Below are 12539 nucleotides of genomic sequence, written 5' to 3' on the forward strand. Positions count from 1 at the left end.
CCCCACCAAAAAAAAACCTTCCCACCTCGAGGCACACACCTGCGACTGTGCCTTAATAAGGCGCAGCTGCTTGAAATAGTTGGCAATGTCGCGACTGTCTTGGTTGTATTTCTCCACGGCGAAGGCGAGGGCTTTCTGCACCCCCGCATCGGTGTGGGGCACGTGTATAAGTCTCCCCAGGAGCAGCTCCGGGCACAGCATCAGGAGGGCGCCGATGAGGCCGAGGAGGGACGGAACAGGCAGCCGGGAGCGCGCCATGGGGCCGGCGAGAAAGAGGATCGCTGGCAGGTGCAGAAACGGACCTATCTCCACGGATTTGCCTTAGATGTGCAAGGAGTAGCAGGTAGCAGCAGCACTCACCTGCGCGGAGGCAGACCGCGAGTAGTAACTCAACTGTCTCTCCCCCGCCCCCACTTCGTCCTAACCTCAACTAAGGGGGGAGAATTGGGCCGGAGGGGAACCCAAAGCGAGCGGAGGCGGAGAGCACCTGGGCAGCGGAGATGGTCCCGCCACGGGGGCGGGGCTTATGCAGAATGGGCGTGGCCCCCCGCAGGTGATCGCCGCTGCCACCTGCGGCTCCTGCACATCTAAAGCAAATCCGTGGAGGTCGGTCTGCTTCTGCGCCTGCCAGCGACCCTCTCTTCCGCCAGCCCCATGGTGCGCTCCCGGCTGCCTGTCCCGTCCCTTCTCCGCCTCTTCTGCGCCCTCCTGATGCTGTTCCAGGACCTGCCCGGGAATCTTTCCGACGTGCCCCTCACTAATCCGGAGCTGCAGAGAGCCCTCGCCTTCGCCGTGCTGAAATACAATGCGGGCAGAAGGGACAGCCCCTACTATTTCAAACATCTGGGCCTTCTTAAGGCAGAGCCGAGGGTGTGTGTCTGGAGGTGCGGAGGATATTTTTGGGGGGGTGGGGGTGGGGAAGCCTCGTTGGATCCCTGGAGTAGCTAAAGAACTCGGGATTGTTCTGGGAACAATAGTAAAAGCGGTTAGATTTATATAGAGCTTCACGGTGCATTACAGCTGTGTCTAAGTGGTTTACAGAGTTGGCTCCCCCAACCATCTGGCTCCTCATTTTAATTCGCAAGGCTGAGTTAACCTTAAGCCAGTGAGGATCGAACAGCTGGCACAGCAGAATTAGCCTGCAATCTACCATAGGAAGGAAGGAAGGAAGGAAGGAAGGAAGGAAGGAAGGAAGGAAGGAAGGAACATTTAGACTTATATACTGCTTCACTGTGCTTTTACAGACCTCTGTAAGTGGTTTACAGAGTCAGCATATTTGCCCCTAACAATCTGGGTCCTCATTTTATCTATCTTGGAAGGACAGAAAGCTGAGTCACTCTTGAGCCAGTCAGGATTGAACTCCTGGCAGTTGGCAGAGTTAGCCTGCAATGCTGCATTCTAACCACTGTGCCACCAGGGCTCTTAATAGAGGGGTTTGGGGGTGCTGGAGGGAGCTTAGGGGGTGTCCTAGTGGAGGGACTGTTATCGTGGCCCAAAAGGACAGGATTTCTGCTGTTCCTATCGGGTACAGAAATATTTCCGCTTGAACTGATGTTCTTGCTGCTCTCGAGGCATAAAGTCCTTAACCAATGAAGCCGATCATGTTTCTGAATTAATTAAAAGGACATGTACTCCTTTTGAAATCCAGGGGGTCCCTTGGAAGGATTACTTTCTTAAGGTGGAGTTGGTGAAAACAACATGTCAAAAGAAGGCCGGCAGGTTGACATATCTGAAGATCCAGGAATGTGGTCAAGGGAAAAACAAGGTGAGATTGGATGCCAAATTCCGATTATCTATTTGTGGTTTCATTGATGAACTAAATTATTTGATCTCCTGCCTTGTCTGGCTTTGGCAGCCACCTCTGCAAAAGATATTTTAATTATTTTCATGGGCGATTTCAATGCAAAACATTTGGGGTGACACAATAGCGGTGTTTGCTATTTGAGGGGCTGCCCCCCCAAAAACGGGGGTGAACCTGGTCTCCAAAGCACCTGAAGGCAGGATATGATGCAATGGATGGAAATACCTGAAATAATAGCACTGCTTTATAATGCCTTGATAAGGCCGCCCTTGGAATATTGCATCCAGTTCTGGTGACCTCAATATTAAAAAAAATACGTTTGAGACTCTGGAAAGTGGGCAGGGAAAATCAACAAAGAGGATTCGGGAGCTGAAGCAAAAACGTACAAAAAAGGTTGCAGTAGGACTAAGAGAGACAGCAGAATGATATTCCAATATTTGAGGGGCTGCCAGAAAGAGGAGGAGGGGGGTCAACTTATTTTCCAAAGCAGCAGAAAGCAGGACATGAAGCAGCAGATGGAAACTTATGAAGGAGAGAAGGAACGTAGAACTAAGGAGAAACTTCCTAACAGCGATAAAAATTAACCATGGGACTGCTTTCCTCCAGACGTTGTGGGTGCTCCATCACTGGATGTTTTGATGAAGCCACAAACATTTAACTGAAATGGTACGGGGTCTTTTGTGTGAACAGGGGTTGGGCTAGATGACCTCCGAGGTCCCTTCCAACTTTGTTTTTCTCCTTCATTCTCTTCCAGAAAGAAATCATCTGCTTTCAAGTTACAGTCATCTCTCCGAATACTATGTTCTCGCAAAGCATCTCCTGTGACTGATCTGGACCTCCAAAGGAACCTCTTCTGCTCAGGCGAAGGATTCTGAGGGGGTCCAGCAGCCGTGCAACCTCTGGTGTGTAAGCTGAGTTCACACCAAGCTTTGATTCTTCTGGCACAAATCAAGAATGAGACGGTTTGCTTCAGCCCAAATTCACCTCTCCTGAGTGTCTGAAATTGTTCCTTGACATCCAGGGAAGCCTTTTCTTCCACTTCTCTTTTCTATAATCTTCATCTTTAAGAAGAATCAATATTTGCTCATTCAATTAATTAATCTTAATAAAGTTATCAGCATGATGTTCCTACTTGTGTCCCTTTCTTGCCAAATCCTCTCCAACTTTCAGGTTTTGACACCCACAACATAAAGACACAATGGTTTGTCCAAGAAAGACTTTGCTATGTCCAGAATTGGGGGGGGGAGGAATGGGGGTCTTCCCTGGGCTTTGCCAGTCCATGTGGTCCTTTTTAACCCATGATTGTCCCACCTGGGAGGAAGAGAGGCCATCAGAGACCCCTGAAGCATCCTTGGTGGGAACTGCAACAGCTGCCAGATGCTGAATGGGGAAGGAATTTGGTTCTTTCCCAAACTTCTGGAAACTTTAGCTGTGGTTGATGGATGCCTTTGATAGTTTTCTTTTCGGTAACAACAATTAACAATTTTTAATACTGTTTCTTGAAACTCTCCCTTCCCTCACTTGATTAAAAAATGTCCACAGATTGTCTCCTTTTGATTTCTCCCCTCTCCCGCCACACGCTCATTATCCCACACACATCTATTCAGAAAGATGCCAAGATGCCCCTTGGCTGTAAACTCTTCATGGGGGGGGGTGGACGACTTGCTCTCCAGGGCTTTGGGGAGGGGGCGACAATCCTGGGGCTCCCCAAATCCTCATTATCCACATGGCTAAAGGTAGCCTTGGCTTATGCTTAGGAAACACAGAAGAAGGCTAACAGATGAAGGGGTTCTAGTCCAACCCCCACCACACACACACCTGCCTAGGTAAGAGATACTAACACCATTCCTGACAGATGTCAGTCCAGTCTCTTCTTGAAAGCGTCTTGGAAGCTAGCATCAACAGAAGATTTTTAGTTGCTTCTCCTTCGATGGTGAGGTCTGTAGAGGGGGGAGGGCTTCCTCTCCATGGCTTTGTGGAGGGGGAAGACAATCCTGGGCCTCCCCACATCCTCATTGTCCACGTGGGGTAAGGTAACCTTGGCTTATGCTAGGAAACACACAACTAGGCTAACAGATTAACAGCTGGAAGGGCTAGGGGTGGGGGGCTAAGGCAGGAGTAGAACTCGGGACTAGGATTCTGGGCTTAACCACCACACTTTGTCCTAGAAGGTGACTCAGGTCACAAGCCTTGTAGCTCCCATTTGTCCTTCCTCTCCCATGGAAAGAAAACCCCATCGGGCCTGAAAGAACAGATTAACAGAGTTGGAAGGGACCTTGTAGGTCATCTAGTCCAACCCCCCCCTGCCCACGCAGGAGACCCAACACCATTGGTCACAGATGGATGTCCAGTCTCTTTTTGAAAACTTCCAGGGATGAAGCTCTCACAACTTCTGACTAACAGATTAACAGAGTTGGAAGGGACCTTAGAGGTCATCTAGTCCAACCCCCAGCCCAAGCAGGAGACCCGACGCCATTACTGACAGATGAGCAGCCCAGTCACTTCTTGAAAGCTTCTTGAAAACTAGCAGGGCAGAAGCTTAATAGCGTCCATACAGGGGGGGGGGGAGGGCTTCCTCTCCAGGGTTTTGGGGAGGGGTGAAAATCTTCGTTTGGGGGGGGGAGTATCCCCGCATCCTCATTGTCCACCTGGATAAATGTAGTCTCGGCTTCTGCTTAGGAAATACACAACTAGCAGGACCGCTGACGTTTTGTACATTTTTCTTATATAATATATACCTGTGTTGTTGTTTTTTTCTTGTTTTGCTTTTTGCTTTTTGTTTTTTCTTCCCTACCTTGTCCTTTGTTCTTTTTGTCTTTTTTGTCTTTTTGTTGGTTTCTTTTTTTTTTTTTTTAATTTCTTCTTTTCCCACTGGTCTGGGCATGTATTGTTTAAGAGTATTATTATAGAGGTTATAGAAACTAAAATCTTAAGAATAATTATGTAATGAAAGTTTTCTAGTATGGATAAGCTAATCCTAGTATTACTGTTTATTAATTATATGTATATTATGGATACTACTATGCTTATCATTTTTGTGTTATTGAAAACTAATTGTACCCAGACAATATGCTGTTCAGATAGACATTGAGGGTTTTAATGTTCATTAAGGAAAAATATATCAATAAAAGATACACACACGAACAAAAACACTCACAACTTTTGAAGGAAAGCAATTCCATGGCTAATTGTTTCTCACTGTCAGGAAGATTCTCCTTAGTTTTTACATTGCATCTCTCCTTCAAAAGTTTCCACCTCTTGTTTCTCCTGCTTTTAGGTGCTTTGGAGAATAGCTTGGCCCTCCCTTCTTTGTGGCAGCCTCTCAAATATTGGGATAATGCTATCATGTCTCCCTTGGTCCTTCTTTTCATTAAACTAGACCTACCCAGTTCCTGCAACCGTTCTTCATATGTTTCAGCCTCCAGTCCCCTAATCACCTTTATTGCTCTTCTCTGCACTCTTTCTAGCGTCGGAATATCTTTTTTTTTAATATCGTGGCGACTAAAATTGGATGAAATATTCCAAGGATGGCCTTAATCTTTTTTTTAATTTTTATTTTAAACACATAAGCACATCAACAAAAACAAACACATGACTTAAAACAACATAGGAACAAGAAGTTCCATCGTATATCATACAGCAGTTCCGTATCGGTTTCTTTACAGTTAGTGTTTTCCCTTGTTGTAATATAGTTCCTTGTGTAGGTGTGTGTCCTCCATGGCCTAGTTCATACTAGGGCCTGCAGAGTCACGCTGAATCACACAGGAGACAACTGGCTCCGAGAAAGCCATAACAACCTGATAGTGAATAACATAACATTCTGAGATGTGCTCTACCATTGACGTCCAGGATTTGACCATATATATAGAGAACTTTCCTGAAGCGGTAGATTAGAAATTGTACTTTTACAGGCTGTTTTTTATCACATGCTATTGCTCCTCCTGCCTTTGTTCTATCCCAATAAAAGGGGCTACCAGACCCCCAATCTGGGTCGCTCCATCCCGAGAAAATTTGTCTCCTGTCTTTTCTCAACATTGGCTTCATGGGCGAACAGCGGAAACTTCACATTCCCTTCTATACATTTCTATCTTGCATTCATGGTCCCCTTATTCGTTATCCATTTTTATGTACTATTCTATATTTATTTATACTTAGCTATTTATAACAAAATATTGTTTACCTATATTGTGCTTTATATTCTTACTATCATTTATTCTCTTACATACAATTATAGGTATACATTCACATGGTTATTCTTTTTCTTTGCCATTCTTATACTTTTGTTATTCCATTTAAAAGGTTATAATATAGTTTGAGTTGCTTTGTTTATCATCCCTAGCGCCTGTTGTAACACCATCTTATTTTCCCTTTCTTTTCTTCCTCCCTTCCTTCTCTACTTCCTTCCTTCCTCCTCTCCTTCCCCTTCCTTCTTCCCTTACCTCTCCCCTACTCCTACCCTCTCTCTCTTTTTAAATATTTAAATATGAACTAAATTATTTGATCTCCTGCCTTGTCTGGCTTTGGCAGCCACCTCTGCAAAAGATATTTTAATTATTTTCATGGGCGATTTCAAGGCAGGACAAGAAGCAACGGATGGGAACACCTGAGATAGTAGCACTGCTTTATTATGCCTTGATAAGGCCACCCTTGGAATATTGCATCCAGTTTTGGTGACCTCAATATGAAAAAAAATACGTTTGAGACTCTGGAAAGTGGGCAGGGAAAATCAACAAAGAGGATTCGGGAGCTGAAGCAAAAACGTACAAAAAAGGTTGCAGTAGGACTAAGAGAGACAGCAGAATGATATCCCAATATTTGAGGGGCTGCCAGAAAGAGGAGGAGGGGGGTCAACTTATTTTCCAAAGCAGCAAAATAGAACTAAGCAGAAACTTCCTAACAGCGATAAAAATTAACCATGGGACTGCTTTCCTCCAGACGTTGTGGGTGCTCCATCACTGGATGTTTTGATGAAGCCACAAACATTTAACTGAAATGGTACGGGGTCTTTTGTGTGAACAGGGGTTGGGCTAGCGTCCATAGGGGGGGGGCTTCCTCTCCAGGGTTTTGGGGAGGGGTGAAAATCTTCGTTTGGGGGGGGGGAGTATCCCCGCATCCTCATTGTCCACCTGGATAAATGTAGTCTCGGCTTCTGCTTAGGAAATACACAACTAGCAGGACCGCTGACGTTTTGTAACAGACCGCGAGTAGTAACGCAACTGTTTCCCCTACTCTCCCCCCACTGAAGTCAACCCTAACCTCAACTAGGGGGGAGAATTGGGCCGGGGGGGAACCCAAAGGGCGCGGAGGCGGGCGAGCATCTGTCAGCGGAGATGATCCAGCCACGGGGGCGTGGCTTCTGCAGGATGGGCGTGGCCTCAGAGCAGGTGAGCGCCACTGCCACCTGCGGCTCTTGCAGATCTAAGGCAAATCCGGGGAGGTCGGTCTGCTTCTGCGCCTGCCAGCGACCCTCTCTCTCGCCAGCCCCATGGTGCGCTCCCGGCGGCCTCTCCCGTCCCTCTTCGACCTCTTCAGAGCCCTCCTGATGCTGTCTCCGGAGCTGCTAATGGGGAACCCCAGGGGTCTTTTCGACGTGTCCCTCTCTTATCCAGGTGTGCAGAAAGCCCTCGCCTTCGTGGTGGAGGCATACAATCAGAAGAGAATTGACATCGCCAACTATTTCAAGCTGCGGGGAGTTCTGACGGCTCAGGCACAGGTAAGGGTCTGGAGGTGGGGAGTTTCTTGGAAGGAGGTGGCCAGCCTCGTTGGATCCTTGGGGCTGTTTACAAAGTCAGCCTCTTGCCCCCAATAATCTGGGTCCTCATTTTACCAACCTCGGAAGGACCATAGTTTGAGTTAACCTTCAGCGTGTCAGGATCGAACTGCTGGTAGTGGGCAGAGTTATCTTGCAATACTGCATTCTAAGAGATAGGTAGGTAGGTAGGTAGGTAGGTAGGTAGGTAGGTAGGTAGGTAGGTTGGTAGGTTGGTAGGTAGGTAGGAAGGAAAGAAGGAAGGAAGGAAGGAAGGAAGGAAGGAAGGAAGGAAGGAAGGAAGGAAAAAGGGCACTTAGACTTATATCCTGCTTCACAGTGTCTCTAAGCAGTTTACAGAGTCAGCCTCTTGCCCCCAACAATCTGGGTCCTCATGTTACCAACCTCGGAAGGAGGGAAGGCTGAGTCAACCTTGTGCCAGTCAGGATTGAAATCCCGGCAGTTGGCAGAGTAAGCCTGCAATGCTGCATTCTAACCACTGGGCCACCAGGGCTCTTAACAGAAAAGTTTGGGAGGTGCTGGAGGGAGCTTAGGAGGTGTCCTAGTGGAGGGACTGTTATCGTGGCCCAAAAGGACAAGATTTCTACGGTTCATATCTTAAACAGAAATATTTCTGCTTGAACTGATGTTCTTGCTGCTCTCAAGGCATAAAGTCCTTTCCTGGTTGGAACCAATGTAGCCGCTCATGTTTTGTAATTAATTAAAAGGCCACGTACTTATTTTTAAATCCAGGTGAAAAATGGGAAGATACGTCGATACCGTTTTAAGTTGGAGTTGGTGGAAACCACCTGTGAAAAGAAGACTAATACATTGACATATAAGAAGATCCAGCAATGTAAGCGAATCCCAAAGGCACAAAAGGTGAGATTGGATGCCAAGCTCCGGTTATATATTTGAGGTTTCATTGATAAGTTAAATCGATTGATTTCCTGCCTTGTCTGAGCTCAGCAGCCACCTCTGCTTAAGGAGGTTTTAATGATTTCCATGGACGACTTCAACTCAAAACATTCGGGGTGACACCATAGCCATGTTTGCTATTTGAGGGGCTGCCCCAAAGAAAATGGGGGTCAACCTATTCTCCAAAGCACCCGAAGGCAGGACGAGAGGCAATCGATGGGAACACATGAAACAGTAGCACTGATTTATAATGCCTTGATAAGACCATACATGGAATCTTGCATCCAGTGTTGGTCACCACGGTTCCACCACAAAACCGTGGAGGACAAAATCGCGCTCGACGAAAGCGCGCATTTGACGTCATCACAGCGCGACGAAAACATCGCGTTGTGATCGAAAAATGTAAAAATAAAGCGAAAACCTTACCCTAACCCCCCCAAACCTAACCCTAAACCTAACCCTAAACCTAACCCTTAACGTAACCCTAAATCTAACCCTAAACCTAACCGTTAATGTAACGCTAAACCTAACGCTAACCCTTAACCTAACGCTAAACCTAATGCTAACGCTCTAAACCTAACCCTAACCCTTAACCTAACCCTAACCCTAACCCTAAACCTAACCCTTACCTTTATGTGAATTAGCTTGCTTTAATTTTAATTTTATTTCAATTTTTAATTTTTTTCGTCACGCTTTTATGACGTCAAATGCGCGCTTTCGTCGAGCGCGATTTTGTCCTCCGCGGTTTTGATGGGTCACGGGTCACCACGATATGAAAAAAATGATGTTGAGATTCTGGAAAGTGGGCAGAGAAGATCAACAGAAGGGGACTGGTGACTAAAACATATAAAGAATGGTTGCAGAAATTGGGCTTACTTTTATCAAAAGAAGGACTAGGAGAGACAAGATAGCAACATTCCAGTATTTGAGGGGCTGCCAGAAAGAGGAGGGACTCAACTTATTTTCCAAAGTAGCAGAAGGCCAGGCGAGAAACAACGGATGGAAACTTAAGAAGGAGGGAAGCAACCTAGAACTAAGGAGAAACTTCCTAACAGTCAGAAAAATTAACCAAGGGACTGCTTTCCTCCAGAAATTGTGGGTGCTCCATCACTGGAAGATTTTATGAAATGACAAACGTTTGTCTGAAATGGTACAGGGTCTTTGAACCAAGGGATTGGACTAGATGACCTCCAAGGTCCCTTCCAACTTTTTCTTTCTCTTTCGTTCCCTTCCAGAAAACACCCTGCTTCATAGTTATACGCCACTCTCCGCAGTTATTGTCAGTCACTGCCTGTCACTGATCTGGACCTCCGAAGGAACCTCTTCTGCTCAGGCTAAGGATTCTGAGTGTGTCCGGCAGCTGAGCAACCTCTGGTGTACAAGCTGAGTTCACACCAAGGTTTGATTCTTCTGGCACAAGTCAAGAATGAGACGGTTTGTTTCAGCCCAAATTCACCTCTTCTGAGTGTCTGAAATTGTTCCTTGACATCCAGGGAGGCCTTTTCTTCCATTTCTCTTCTTTTCTATCATGTTCATCTTTGAAAAGAATCAATATTTGGCTCATTCAATTAATCACAATAAAATTATTGTCGTGATGTGGTTGTTTTTGGTACCGTAACTCCAATTAGCAATTTTAACCAAATTAATACTGTCTCTTGAACCCCCCCCCCGCTCTTGCTTAAAAGTTGTCCATTGATTGTCTCCTTTAGATTTCTCACATACATTCCAAGCTCCTTATCCCCCGCACGTCTATTCTGCCAAGATGCCCCTTAGCTGTAAACTCACCATAGCAATAGCAATAGCAGTTAGACTTATATACCGCTTCATAGAGCTTTCAGCCCTCTCTAAGCGGTTTACAGAGTCAGCATATTGCCCCCCAACAACAATCCGGCTCCTCATTTTATCTATCTTGGAAGGACGGAAAGCTGAGTCACTCTTGAGCCAGTCAGGATTGAACTCCTGGCAGTTGGCAGAGTAAGCCTGCAATGCTGCATTCTAACCACTGTGCCACCAGGGCTCTTAATAGAAGGATTTGGGGGGTGCTGGAGGGAGCTTAGGGAATGTTCTATGGGAGGGACTGATATAGTGGCCAAAAGGACATGATTTCTGCTCTTCGTACCTGATACAAAAATATTTCCGCATGAACTGATGTTCTTGCTGCTCTGGAGGCATTTGACCCACCTCGGAAGGATGAAAGGCTGAGTCAACCCTGAGCCGGTGAGATTTGAACAGCCGAACTGCAGAACTGCAGTCAGCTGAAGTAGCCTGCAGTGCTGCATTTAACCACTGCGCCACCTCGGCTCACTATGGAGGAAGGACTTGCTCTCTGGGGCTTTGGGGGGAGGGCGACAATCCCGAGGCTCCCCAAATCCTCATTATCCACCTGTGGAAAGGTAGCCTTCGCTTATGTAGTAGTTGAATCTGTTGTCATTGGGCCTCGTAAAACGAAATTAAATGCCCTCTTCAGTGTACATTGCAACTATAAAAATAAAACACAAGGACACCTCCTTCCCATCCTATAGAATTGAGTTGAAAACTCCTGGTATTGCATTAATATTTCACTATACAGTAGAACGCTTCTGCTTAGGAAACACACAAGCAGGCCAACAGATGAACGGAAGGGGCATCCTTGGAGGTCATCTAGTCCAACCCCACTCACGCCATCCACGCTGGAGACCCTACGCCATTTCGGAAAGTGGCCAGTCCAGTCTCTTCTTGAAAGCGTCTTGAAAACTAACAGAAGCAGAAGATTTTTCGTTGCAGTCCGTGGATAGTAAAGTCCGTAGAGGGGGGAGGGCTTCCCCTCCATGGCTTTGGGGAGGGGGTGACAATCCTTGTTGGGGGGGGGTTTTCCCATATTCTCATTGTCCACCTAGATTAAGGTAGCCCTGGTTGATGGTTAGGAAATACACAGCTAGGCTAATAGATTAACAGAGCTGGAAGGGACCTTATAGGTCATCTAGTCCAACCCCTTCATCCAAGCAGGAGACCGTACATCAGTGTTTCTCAACCTTGGCAACTTGAAGATGTCTGGACTTCAACTCCCAGAATTCCCCAGCCAGCGAATGCTGGCTGGGGAATTCTGGGAGTTGAAGTCCGGACATCTTCAAGTTGCCAAGGTTGAGAAACACTGCTCTACATAATCTCTGAAAGTGGGCAGTCCAGTCTCTTCTTGAAAGCTTCTTGAAACCCAACAGGAGGAGATGTTTAGTAATGTCCACAGAGAGGGGGAGGGCTTCCACTCCAAGGCTTTGGGGAAGGGCCGACAATCCTGGTTGTTCCTTCCTCTCTCTCTCCCCTTTCAGTGTATCCCCCCTCCTTCATTCCTCCCTCCCCTTTCCCTGCCTTTCAATCTATCTCCCGTCTTTCCTTCCTTCCTTTTAATGTATCTTCCCTTCCTTCCTTTTCTTTCTCCTTCCCTCCCTTCTCCCTTTCCCTGCCTTTCAATGTATCTCCTTCCTCCATTTTTCCTGTCTTCCTTCCTTCCCTACCTTTCAATCTATCTCCCTTCCTTCTTTCCTTCCTTCCTTCCCTTCTCTGCCTTTCAATGTATCTCCTTCCTTCCTCCATTTTTCCTGTCTTCCTTCCTTCCTTCCCTACCTTTCAATCTATCTCCATTCCTTCTTTCTTTCCTTCCTTTTCAATGTATCTCCTTACTTCATTCCTTTTTCCTTCCCTCCCTTTCCCTGCCTTTCAATGTATCTCCTTCCTTCCTTCCCCCTTTACCTGCCTTTCATTGTATCTCCTCCCACCCTCTATTTTTCCTTCCTTCCTTCACCTTCCTTCCTTCCTTCCCTACCTTTCAATCTATCCCTTCCTTCTTTTTCCTTCCCTCCCTTCCACATTTCCTTGCCTTTCAATGTATCTCCTTCCTCCCTCCATTTTTCCTTCCTTCCCTTTCAATCTATCTACCTTCCTTCTTTCTCCTTCCCTCACTTCTCCTTTTCCATTTTTCAATGTATCTCCACCCTTCCTCCATTTTCCTGACTTCTTTCCTTCCCTCCCTTTCAATCTGTCTCTCCTTTCTTCCCTTTCTTTCTCCTTCCCTCCCTTCTCCCTTTCAATGTATCT

The 12539-nt window shown here is 46.4% G+C and overlaps 1 protein-coding gene across 1 annotated transcript; it reads left to right on the forward strand.

Annotated features, from left to right (window-relative positions):
- Window positions 1-7286: 7286 nt before the first annotated feature.
- On the forward strand, window positions 7287-9855 carry LOC116520171 (cystatin-like). Its single transcript, XM_032234322.1, has 3 exons — window positions 7287-7514; window positions 8304-8406; window positions 9743-9855. Exons 1-3 carry the CDS (start codon window positions 7287-7289, stop codon window positions 9853-9855), a joined length of 444 nt encoding a protein of 147 aa, XP_032090213.1.
- Window positions 9856-12539: the final 2684 nt, after the last annotated feature.

This window comes from Thamnophis elegans, chromosome 17 (genome assembly GCF_009769535.1).
Source record: "Thamnophis elegans isolate rThaEle1 chromosome 17, rThaEle1.pri, whole genome shotgun sequence".
NCBI lineage: Eukaryota > Metazoa > Chordata > Lepidosauria > Squamata > Colubridae > Thamnophis > Thamnophis elegans.